This window comes from Hypanus sabinus, chromosome 17, assembly GCF_030144855.1.
Source record: "Hypanus sabinus isolate sHypSab1 chromosome 17, sHypSab1.hap1, whole genome shotgun sequence".
NCBI classification, from domain to species: Eukaryota; Metazoa; Chordata; class Chondrichthyes; order Myliobatiformes; family Dasyatidae; genus Hypanus; species Hypanus sabinus.
This window is the reverse complement of record NC_082722.1, coordinates 53,767,566-53,780,069: the sequence shown is the minus strand read 5'-3', so window position 1 is coordinate 53,780,069 and position 12,504 is coordinate 53,767,566. Positions and strand designations below refer to the sequence as shown.

General features: G+C 39.9%; 1 protein-coding gene across 2 annotated transcripts in view; it reads left to right on the top strand.

Moving 5' to 3' along the window:
- Positions 1 to 3,178: 3,178 nt before the first annotated feature.
- Positions 3,179 to 12,504, top strand: part of kars1 (lysyl-tRNA synthetase 1) — a 42,937-nt gene continuing 33,611 nt past the window's right edge. The window contains exons 1-3 of one of the 2 annotated variants that reach the window (XM_059993104.1): positions 3,192 to 3,332; positions 6,410 to 6,596; positions 7,695 to 7,839. In XM_059993104.1, the coding sequence (XP_059849087.1) occupies positions 6,454 to 6,596; positions 7,695 to 7,839 (288 nt within the window). In that variant the 5' untranslated portion in view covers positions 3,192 to 3,332; positions 6,410 to 6,453. Of the gene's footprint in view, positions 3,333 to 6,409; positions 6,597 to 7,694; positions 7,840 to 12,504 lie in introns of both variants that reach the window. The other variant, XM_059993106.1, reaches the window with a different exon arrangement.

The following is a 12,504-nucleotide window of genomic DNA, read 5'->3' as shown; positions in this document are numbered from 1 at the left end:
TTCCCAACTACTGATGTCAGACTAACTGGCCTGTAATTTATTTTCTTTTGCCTCCCTTCATTCTTGAACAATGGAGTGACATTTGCAATTTTCCAGTCCTCTGGAACCATGCCAGAATCTATTGATTCTTGAATTATCATTATTAATGCCTCCACAATCTATTCAGAACCCTGGGTCAGGTGACATATCTAATTTAGATGTTTCAGTTTCCCAAGCACCTTCTCCCTAGTAGCAGCAACTGCACTCACTTCTGCCCCCTGACAATTTCTAACTCCTGTCATACTGCTTCCAAAGTGAAGACTAATGCAAAATACTTATTCAGTTCATCTGCCATTTCCTTGTTCCCCATTACTACCCCTCCAGCATCATTTTCCAATGGTCCAATATCTACTCTCACCTCTCTTTTACTCTCTATAAATCTGAAAAGATTTCTGGTATCCTCTTTGATATTGTTCACTAGATTACGTTAATATCTCCCCTCCCCCCATGGCCTTCTGTTGGTTTTAAGTTTCCCAATCCTCTAACTTTCCACTAATGTTTGCTCTAATAAATGCTCTCTCTTTGACTTTCCTTGTCAGCCACAATTGTCTCATCCTGTCATTAGAATACTTCTTCGGGATGTATCTATCCTGAATTGCTCCCTAAGACTCCAGCCATTGCTGCTCTGCCATTATCCATGCTAGTGGTTCCCTTCCACTCAACTTTGGCAAGCTGCTCTTTCATGCCCATGTACTCCATTGTAATAGTGATACACCTGACTTTTGCTTCTCCCTCTCAAATTGCAGGGTGAATTCTATCATATTATCATCATTCTATCCTAAGGGTTCCTTTACCTTAAGCTCTCTAATCGAATCTGGTTCATTACACAACACCCAGTCCAGAATAACTGACTCCTAGTGGGCTCAACCACATGCTACTCTAAAAAGCCATCTTGTTGGCATTCGTTAAATCCTCTCTTCGGATCCAGCACCAACTTGATTTTCCCAATCTACCTGCATACTGAAATTCCCCATGACTATCGTAACATTGTCCTTTTGACGTGCCTTTTCTATTTCCCATTGTAATTTGTAGCCCACATCCCAGCTACAATTTGGAGGCCTGTATATAATTCCTTTGAAGTTTCTTAACTCTACCCACAAGGATTCTACAGCTTCCAATCCTATGTCACCTGCTTCTAAGGATTTGATTTCATTTATTTTTATCAACAGAGCCACATCATTCCCCTGCCTACCAGTCTGTTCTTTTGATACAACTTGTATCCTTGTATGTTAAGCTCCTAATTATAATCTTCTATCAGCAACTTCTCAGTGATGCCCATGATGGGCTGAATGGCCTACTTCGCTCCTATATATTATGGTCTTACATCATACCTGCCAATCTCTAACCGTGCTGCAAGATTATCTACCTTATTCTGTGCACTGTGTGCATTCAAACATAACACCTTCAAGCCCTATATCCATCACCCTTTTTGATTTTGTCCCCCTTTCGCACTGCAAGTCTGACTGCAATTTTGCCCTATCATCTGCTTCCTGACAGTGTCACTGCACACTGTCTCTGCTTGTAAACCAAAAGCCCTACTATCCTCAGCCCTATCACTCTGGTTCCCCTCCCCTGCCAAATCAATTTAAAATTAATTAAGCAATCTAACCGCTCCCCAGCAGCTCTAGCAAACCTACCGACAAGGATATTGGGCTCCTCAGTTTCAGATGCGCCAGTGAAAAGGAGATAGTGGAGGAGTTGCAGGAAGCTGAGCTTGAAAGACTCTATCAGTATTTGCCATTCATGAGTAATATTGGTAACCTCAACTCTGCATCTCAATTCACATCACATTCCTTGTCTCTTTACCCTTGCCTCTCTTTATCCAATGTTCTGCTTTTTAATCAGCAAATTTATAGCTGGTATTTGAGCTATGCCTAGCCAAACAGTCATGTGTATATAGAGAGTAGAGCAGTGGGCTAAACACACGCCCCTAAGGTGCACCAGTGTTGATCATCAACGAGGAGGATGTTATTACCAATTCGTAGAGATGGTGTTTTGCCAGTTAGGAAGTCGAGGAAGGTACAGAGGCCTAGGTTCTGCAACTTCTCAATCAGGATTGTGGGAATGATGGTATTAAATGCTGAGCTATGGTCAATGAACAGCATCCTGGCATAGGTGTTTTGTGTTGTCCAGGTAGTCTAAAGCCATGTGGAGAGCCATTGAGGTTGCATCTGCTGTTGACCTATTGTGGCAATAGGCAAATTGCAATGGGTCCAGGTCCTTGCTGAGGCAGGAGTTCAGTCTAGTCATTACCAACCTCTCAAAGCATTTCATCACTGTCGTTGTGAGTGCTACCGGGCGATAGTCATTACGGCAGCCCACATTATTCTTCTTAGGCGCTGGTATAATTGTTGCCTTTTAGAAGCAAGTGGGAACTTCTGCCCATAGCAGTGAGAGGTTAAAAATGTCCTTGAATCCTCCCGCTAGTTGGTTGGCACAGGTTTTCAGAGCCTTACCAGGTACTCCATCGGGACCTACCGCCCTGCGAGGGTTCACTCTCTTTAAAGACAGTCTAACATCGGCCTCTGAGACAGAGATCACAGGATCATCAGGTGCAGCAGAGATCTTCACAGCTATAGTTGTGTTCTCCCTTTCATGGCGGGCATAGAAGGCATTGTGTTCATTTGGTAGTGAAGCATCGCTGAAATTCATGCTATTGGGTTTCACTTTGAAATGATCAGATTGCAGATTTTAGGAATTTTAGCAGCATTTATAAATTATGTTCTGCTCAGCATATTTGTCTAGACTCTAGACAATTTACATTGTTTGTCTTAAGAAAAGCCAATTAAGTTTGTTTCCCTTACTCCTTTAACTTTCAGACCAAGTTGCAATTTTAAATCAGAGAAAAACTATGGATGCTGGAAATTTGAAAATCTTAAGAGATAGTCATCCGCAAAAGGAGAAACAGACTCAGTGTTTCATCAGCATAATTTAGCAGCAGTGAGGTTCTATTACGATCGATGTGTAACCTACTGAAGCAATGAACAGAAAAACAGTTGTGGATTATTTCAGCAAAGTCTCAGGGCAGCAAGATTGCTATAGGTCTTCATGTAAATTAACAGGCCACCGCTGGTCAATATTTATTTTCGAAGAAGTAAGTAATATTTGAAAAGCTAGTTTTGCTGCCAATAAAGGGTTCAGGGGGAAATAAATAGGATCCGCCCCTGCTACGGTGACATTGCTGAGGAAATGCGAAGTGAGGCGTAGCTCACTCTCTCGGCGTCTGGTACCAACATGGCGGAAACAGCGGCAACAGCGGTGGCGGCGGACGGAGACGGTAAACTAAGCAAAAAGTAAGTAACTTCTCTACTTGTTATGGCCGTTCCCATTAGACTAACAACATAACAATAACCGTATTGCACTAGATTCTCACTAGCTGCTCCCAACAGTTAAAATTCAAGTCTTTCGAACATCTCCTCATGGGCACATTTCGCTTTGAGCGATTACGTCAGGCTGTGTGACATAGTGCACGTTGGGAATTGTAGTTCTTTTTAATGGCCAGCTGCGGAGGTCGAGGTATTTGGAACTACATATCCCGCAATGCTCTCTTCCATACCGGCTTCTCCGGCAGCTAAAATCCATGCGTTCTTTTTAAAATTCCTGCTTTCACTCTTTTCAAATTGTCCTTGAGAGCCTTTCTGATTGTTGGTTGTGAAGGTGATCTTACGGTGCGAATGAGTTCCAGCACATTAATTTCACTTTGAAAAAGAACGTATCTGACAGGATAGAATGTGGCGGAATAAAAATAACGCTGGAAAAACTTTCTGTCTGGAAGCATTTTATGGATAGGGAAACAGTCTGGTCAAAGATTTTGGGTGAGAACAATTGCTCCCTGTTATCACCATTTTCTGTTTCACTTTTGATTTTCAACATCCGCTTTACATCATTTGCAATTTTTTAAAAAAATAGTTGCTAATGCTTTATTCAGCATTCTTTTTAGTTTCGTAAATGTTTTTGGAGCTTCACTGGTGAGGGCACTGTGCTCTGTTAGGTAGTGGTAAGATTTTGGGCAGTCGGGGTATGAATCGCTCACAAGCGGCTATCCGGCGACTAATTTCAAGAATGGTATAAAACGATGGTGTCATGTCCAACACTCTCCAAAGTTCAAAATAAATGTTATTATCCAAATACATATGTGTCACCATATACTAAGATCTATTTTCATGTGGGTGTACTCAAAAAATCTGTAGAATAATTACTATAATAGAAGTATAACGACGGCCCCAACTCCGGCGTTCAACCAGAGTGCAGGGGACAACGAACTTTACAAATGCAAGCATAAAGGATAATGATATTGAAAAAGCAATAAATATTGGGAAGTTAAGATGAAGAGCCCTTGAAAGTGAGTCCATCGGTTTTGGGAACATTTCAGTGATGGGGCAAGTAAAGTTATCCCCTTTGTTCAAGAGCCTGAAGGCTGAAGGGTTGTAACTGTTTCTAAACCTGGTGGTGAAAGTCCTAAGGCTTCTGCACCTTCTTCCCAATGGCAACAGCAAGAAGAGAACATATCCTGGGTAGTGGGGTTCCTTGATGATGGATGCTGCCCTCCTGTGACTGTGCTTCATGTAGATGTGATCAGTAGTTGGGGGGGTGGGGGGAGACTTTACCTTTGATGGACTGGACCATATCCACTACTTTGTGTTCAAGGGCATTGGTGTTTCAGCCAGTGAGTGACTGAAGTGTGAAGTGCAATGCAAGAGGGTGTTGGTGGAGATTGATTCCAATATGGTGCTCAGAAAGATAGTGAATGAGAATCTGAAATTTAAAAAAAAATTGTAAAGCTATCGGGAGAAGATGGGTGAATGGAAGTTGTTGTATTGGTGTTACGTTAAGCTGATAGTTGTAATCAATCTGAAATTCTGGGAACTCAAATATTTTAAATCTACAATGCCATGGCAATTCAAGTGCACACCAGCACACGCAAAATGCTGGTGGAACGCAGCAGGCCAGGCAGCATCTATAGGAAAAAGTACAGTCTTCCTATAGATTCTTCCTATAGATGCTGCCTGGCCTGCTGCGTTCCACCAGCATTTTGTGTTTGTTGCTTGAATTTCCAGCATCTGCAGATTTCCTCGTATTCAAGTGCACACCAGGGTGTTTTTATAAGTAACGAGATTATCTGCTTCCACCATCTTTTCAGGCAGTGCATTACCAACTGAGTAAATAAGTTATTTCTGAGATTGCATCTAACCATCTTTCTCCACACCCTAAACCTATGCTCTCTTGTCTTAAGTAGCTCTGCCATGGGGGATTTTTTTTCTTGTTAACTACCTTATCTATCCTTTCATAATTTTGGATACCTTTCTCAGGACTCCCTCACCTACCTCTGTTCCAAGGAAAACAAATGTAGCCTATCCATTCTATCCTCACAACAGAAATATGCAATCCCACGTAACATTCGGGTGAACTCTTCTCATCATCTCACTCGTGGTGTGGGAGCCAGAGCTAAACATGATATTCCAGCTATGACAAAACTAATATATTGTAATTCTATGCTGGGCTGGGTAGTCTAAATTCTTATTTTGAATATTGCATTGAAAGCTGCTGCTTCAGACGTGGCATTGTGATAGAGTTTCTTCCAGGAAATTGAACCAGCAGGTCAGCCTGTTCACAGCAAGCTGCTAAAAGGGGGATAAGGGGACTGTAAGACATGGGAGCAGATTCAGGCCAGTTGGCACATCGAGTCTACACCACTCTGATAATGGGAGGAAACACCTATGCAGCTTTTTTTCTGTCTACATTTTATATTGAGGAGTAGCAACAGTAAATTTAAAACCACCACGCCATTCACCGACAATGCCTAGTTTATTGCATTTCTTTCAAATCTTATTGTTATTATTCAAAAATAGTACAAGTACATTGAAGTAACAACACATACAATGCCTCAAAAAAGAAGAAATTAAGGTTATTGCATTTCTATTACTGACTGGCACAATATCCTACTTTTAATGTTCGGCCTGACATCTGTGTACCTTAATCTCTTTTGGAGTTCCTATAAATTACACCATTAGTGATGAAAAAGTGGTGAGCTACCACAGAGAGTACTGAAGATGGTCACTTTCGAGGATTGTGGGCCTGGAAGTTCTGGTTGTACCCCTGGTCTACAGACTGGATTGGCCATCTAACAAGCAGTAGTGTACTATTTGATGGTGGTGGGAGGAAGGAACAGTTTTGTGGAGATGAAGCAGTTAGTGTTTCGGGTTTTCTTTGCAGAGATGTCGCCTGGGTTTTTCGAGTATTTCCAGCGTTTTCTGCTTCTTTACACTATCCATAAAACAATGCTTGAATCAGTCACCTCACAGTAATTGGATTAAAGCAATCACTCATTGGAGCTTTAATAGTCTGATACCATCTATCTTTTTTTTATTAGGTATTAAGTGTTTTGTAAATGAGACAAGACTGTGACGGTTCATTATGATGGCCAGAACTATACATAGGCTTCTTGGGCTGCAGGTAGCCGAAGTCTGCAAAGTCAGGGGTCACTGGGGAAAGGTGCCAATGTACAGACTTGCTTCCTTTCCTGCCCTTTTCCAGAAGAGTCTACATGATGAAAAAAGGTTGGTAGTGCTTTGTTCCATATTTAGACATTCTCAGGTTGTTCAAGTAGCCAACCTTTTTTCATCATAAATGAGTTTTTAAATTGCCTTAAACAGAATAGAAACCTCATTAGCATGATGTAGAATAAGAAACTGTTTTAATACAATGGAATTGACAATAGTGTATGAACTACAATTGCACTTCTCTGCGTTATGCCCTTTTGAAGAAAGCGCCCTGAGCACTGACACATACTGTATGTTATCACAAGGGACCCCATTGGCTAATTTGAAGGGAAGAGAGATTAGTTGGGCCAGTGATAGTTGGAGAAACAGCAGTACAATTTACAAATAACTGTTTAAAATGCTGTTCATGTTTGTTGTTGAGTAGATCATCTTCACTAATATATAATGCCAATTATTTTCAACAATGAGCTTATTACTGTTAATATTTCTGTCGTTTTTGGCTATAATGCATATAATGGGTGGGGATGAGTATGGCAGTATAATGTATTTTCCTGTAAATGGACAAGAAATTAGGTAGCAGTTTGGAAACTTGAATCTCCAACTTTGACATTTCATTGCTGTATGGTCTGAACACTTGATGATTTACATTCTGAAATGTGAGCAATTTTTATTTATTTCTGACGGTTTGTTTTTTATCGCTTCCTCTAATTTTGTTCTATGTTCTGTAGCTTTTTAATACTACTTTGGAGCTGGTATCAAATATTCTTTTACAGGTTTTGTCATTCTTTGCTGTGAGCACTACCACTCCTGAATTATTTTGTATTAAAACTTAATTTAATTTGTCTTTTTTAGGTACTTTTTTTTTGTTTAAACAAACACAAAAGTAAGTTTTAATTGAATGGTTTTTGTCTTAGCAAAACTTATTAATAACTTTGGGGATATTTTCATGAGCTTTCTATTTCACTTTCTATTTTCTTTCCATTTACTTTCTACTTTCTATTCATGTTTGTTAGTAAAGTGCAAAAGGAAATTACAATTGTTTGTACTGATTGTATCGAACCAAATTTCCTTAGGTTTTAAATTAACATTGCAGTATTGGAATGATTGCTCTTGTGAACACATCTTTGTAATTGACCCCTGGTCTAATTTCTGCAGTGAGCTGAAGAGGCGAATGAAAGCAGAGAAGAAAGCTGCTGAGAAGGAGATAAGAGCTAAAGAACTGGCTGAAAGGGAAGCTGTGAAAGACACAAAAGTCCATGAAGTCAGCCTGGGTGGAGATGAGGAGACTTTGGACCCTAATGTCAGTACAAGGGTTTTTTTAAATTCTCTACCTCTCAGTCACCTTCAGAGAAGGGGCAAGGTCTAAACATTGTTTTGTGATGTTGGAAGGATATAACTAAAATAGGATGAGGACAAATATAAATAAAACATAAGCTATTTGCAAATATACAATTAGAACAATAAAGTCCGTTGCAGTACAAAGTGGTCATAGTATTGCTATACCCAATAGGTAGGTACATTTAATGTCAAAGAAATGTATGTAATATACATCCTGAAATTCTTTTTCTTCACAAACATCCACAAAAGCAGAGGAGTGCCCCAAAGAATGAATGACAGTTAAATGTTCGAACTCCAGTTTCCCCCCTCCCACGCACAAGCAGCAGCAAGGCAACTCCCCCCTCCCCACCAGCAAAAAAGCATCGGTGCCTCCCACGGAGCACTCAAGCATGCAGCAAAGCATCAATAAAGACACAGACTTGCAGTTCCCCAAAGACTATTCATTCACCTGGTAATTTGACGTACCACAAACTCTCTCTCGCTTTCTAATAAGGGAAAGAGGTGTCCATGTTTTGCAGTGAGTGGGGAAACAACTCGCTGATTTGTGGTGTTAAAAGCCTGTTGCGTCGCTTTTTCCGAGCCCTGTGCCCAAAGAACTCGGGTCTCTGGACACACCGCCAGCAGCAACAGGTGCATCAGATGGCGGCACCAGCCTTGGATCAGCCCATCTCCGGAGCCCCGAAAATCCAGCACCCTGAAGGCAGGCTAGTCTCCCAGGCTGCATCCATGGGATATCGAAAAATGGCCGGTTGTCCCATTTTCGCAAAAAAACAAAGTCAGCATGTAACTCCAGGTTGGAGTCTTCAAGAGAACCTTGAAAGGGGGAAAAAAAAGATATCCAAGATAGAAATAGAGCTGTTTCTGAAGATGCAAGCAAAGGAGTTGCCGTTAGGCGCCATCATCCTAAGTTCCGTTGTTCAGTCTTGTGTTCTTGTATTAATATATTTGAGTCCAGTAACATCCTCACCTAAAAATCTCCTGCTTTTAGATTTTTGTTTTTAAGGCTTTCAGTTTCATTTAATATCAGAATATATATACAGTATACGAACCAGAAAGTTGTGCTCTTCATAGACACCCATGAAACAAGACCCCATAGAATAAACGATAGAAATACCAAAACCCTGAAGACCCCCTTTCCCCACCCCAGCACAAGCAGCAGCAAAAGCAACAATCACCCCCCTCCCACTCACCCCCATTCGTGTCAGTAGGTTGTGTCCTTGCAATACTTTGTCTTTCCCTATTTACTTAAATGTTTTGTACACGGTTGAACCTACATTCTGAAAACCCTGAGTAGTGCTCACTGGCCGTCCAGGCTTCCTATTCTCCCATAACAACATCATCTAAATTTATCCTTTTTATGCTGAGCCTTTGGTCTTTGTGCTGGAGCTTCCTGATTTAGCTCAGAGCCTATGGTTGTCTGATTATTCTTATGAACTTTTGTTTTCTAATGCTGCACCTGTTACGTATTCAGGCAACAATAAATATATGAGTTCGGCAAGGGTTTCTTATAATAAAACAACACGTTTATTAAACACAGAAAACAAACCCCCCAAAAGTAAACAAACACTACCGTAACCGGAAACAGCTGCTGAGCGGCTGTTCAAACAGTTCTTTGAAGTGATATTCCAAAACAGTTCTTAAAGTGATATTGCCAAAAGTTCGATATGCTCACAGTCCATTTAAAAGGAGAGACTTTACAGGACGATTTAAGTTCTCTTTCACGTCGCTTGCTTCGATCCCCGACGTCGAACTTCCCACCGAAGAATTTACGAAACAGAACGGCTTAAAGGCACTGACCTTTCCTTCTCCACTACCTTCAATCCTTTCTGGTAAACCCAGGGATTAACACGAAGATAGTAAACGAAATCCTTCCAAATAAGGATCAAACAAAGGTCGCCCCCGTTTCACCGTAGAAAGCGATTCTCCTCGATCTTTAACTTCCAACCTTGAATCTTCACTCTCCTTTAATTCTCAAACTAACAGAATCATAAAGAACCTGTTGGCATTAACCTTTTAAACTTTAGGCATTAAATAAAAACTTCATCCTTCAACTAAACTGCGTCATCACTTCAAACACGCAGTGGCATGAAGTCAACTTGGCAAATCCAGCCACGAACTGCCCCTCCTCACAGGGTGGGGTCTACCTTTTATAACCTGTAAAAAAAACCCGTCACATGATCTCTACTGGCGGGAAAATGATGTCATTCCACCATCACAAGACCATCACCTCAAGTCCAGTACAGCTTCAACCCCAGTCACATGACAAGGGCACCACTGTCATGTGTCACGAGTATGTAACACCTCCCTCCAAAAAAAACATTTTTGGTCTGACAAGAACAAAAATTTTTAACAATTGCTTACAAGAAAAACAAAGGTATAAATTTTATAACATATACAATACACAACACCATCATATAACAGCTTATAACTCACAATACAGTAGGAGTGTTACAATTGAAAAAAAAAGCACTCCAAAAAAAAAATTACAGTGTACATTCAACATCGAGATAGACAATCAGCAATCACATTATCTTTACCTTTAATATGAGTTATCACAATATTGTACTCTTGTAACATCAAACTCCAATTTAATAACCTTCTGTTTTTGTTTTTCATCTTACTCAGAAAAACTAACGGATCATGAGCAGTGTAAACAATAAGTGGTTTCTGAGTTGTACTAACATATACCTCAAAATATTCCAAAGCTAAAACAAGAGATAACAATTCTTTCTCTATTGTCTCTGCTCTAACTGTAAATGTACTAATTTTTCATCAATATTTTCCAGAATGGTTGAATTTGGTAACCTAACAGAAACAATGTTGGATTTAGAATGAAAGTCAGATGAATCATCTATCACGTTCCTAGTTAAATCAAACTCATTCTCACTAACCACAACAGTCAGTATCAGATTGTTTCTCAAAATATGGTTTCAACATATTTATATGGCAAAGTTGTGTTGACCTTCTACGATCTGGAGTTTTTACCACGTAATCCACATCATTAATTTTAGACACAATTTCATAAGGACCATGAAATCTAGCTTGTAAAGGATTTGTCTGCACTGGGAAAAGAACCAACACCTTATCTCCAGGCTTAAACATCCTCATCCTAGCGTCTTTATCATACCAAGTCTTCATTTTCTCCTGAGCCAACTTTAAATTTTCCTTAGCTAAACTACAAGCTTTATGTAACCTGTCCTTAAATTTCAACACATAGTCCAACAAATTAGTGTGTACTTCCTTATTAATCCACTGTTCTTTCAACAAAGCTAAAGGTCCTCTAACTCTATGCCCAAACACAAGTTCAAATGGACTAAAACCTAAAGATTCCTGTACCGATTCCCTTACTGCAAATAAAAGTAAGTTTATACCCTCATTCCAGTCACTTTCATTTTCCACACAAAATGTCCTAATCATATTCTTGAGGGTAGAATGAAACCTCTCCAAGGCACCCTGCGATTCTGGATGGTATGCAGACGAAGTGATTTGCTTAGCTCCCAATTTATAAACTATCTGTTGAAACAATCCAGACATAAAATTACTGCCTTGATCAGTTTGTATCTCCTTAGGTAATCCAAAATAAGTAAAAAAATTTATAAGGGCCTTTGTCACAGTCTTAGCTTTTATATTCCTAAGTGGTACTGCCTCTGGAAACCTAGAAGAAGTACACATGATAGTCAACAAATACTGATAACCAGTTTTTGTCTTTGGTAATGGACCAACACAATCTACAATAACTTTAGAAAATGGTTCACCAAATGCTGGGATAGGTTGTAATGGAGCTACTGGTGTAACCTGATTTGGTTTACCCACAATTTGACAAGTATGGCACGTTTTACAAAACATCGCCACATCTTTTCTTAGACCAGGCCAGTAAAAATGTTTTAAAATCTTGTCCACAGTTTTCCTTACCCCTTGATGTCCACCTAAAGGCACACTATGAGCTAAAGTCAAAATCTCATTTCGATAAGCTTTTGGAACAACTACCTGGTAAACAACATTCCAATCCTCACTTGCAGGAATTGTAGGCGATCTCCACTTCCTCATCAACACTCCTTTTTCCAAGTAATATCCTACTGGCACCTTATCAATTTCACTATCTAGTAAAACCTGCTCTCTTAATTTTATAATCTCAGAGTCTCTATTCTGCTCTGCTATCATCTCCTTCCTAGACAAAGATAAATCTTTATAGTCAGACTTACTCCCAGAATCTTGTTCAAACAACGAAGATAAGAAAGTCTCTGACACATCCTCAAAACTCGAATCCTGAGTTGAACAGTCCTGAATAACAACCTCATTCTGCGCATCAATCTTTTTAGCCATAGCTCTAGTCACAACACAGGAAGAATCTGTGTTAGAATTCAACTCTGGTTCCTCTGACTCCATTGTCAAATGCACTTCAGGAAAAACTTGTCCACCTGCCAAGTCATTACCTAACAATAAAGAAATACCCTTCACAGGTAAGCTATGCTGTAATCCTACTTTAACAAATCCAGTAACTAACCCTGACTTTAAATTTACTTTATGTAAATGTACAGGCATAAAATCACTTCCAACACCTCTTATGTAATTTACCTCACCAGTATCAGACTCTTCATTAAACTTCAACACACTGTCTAACATCAAT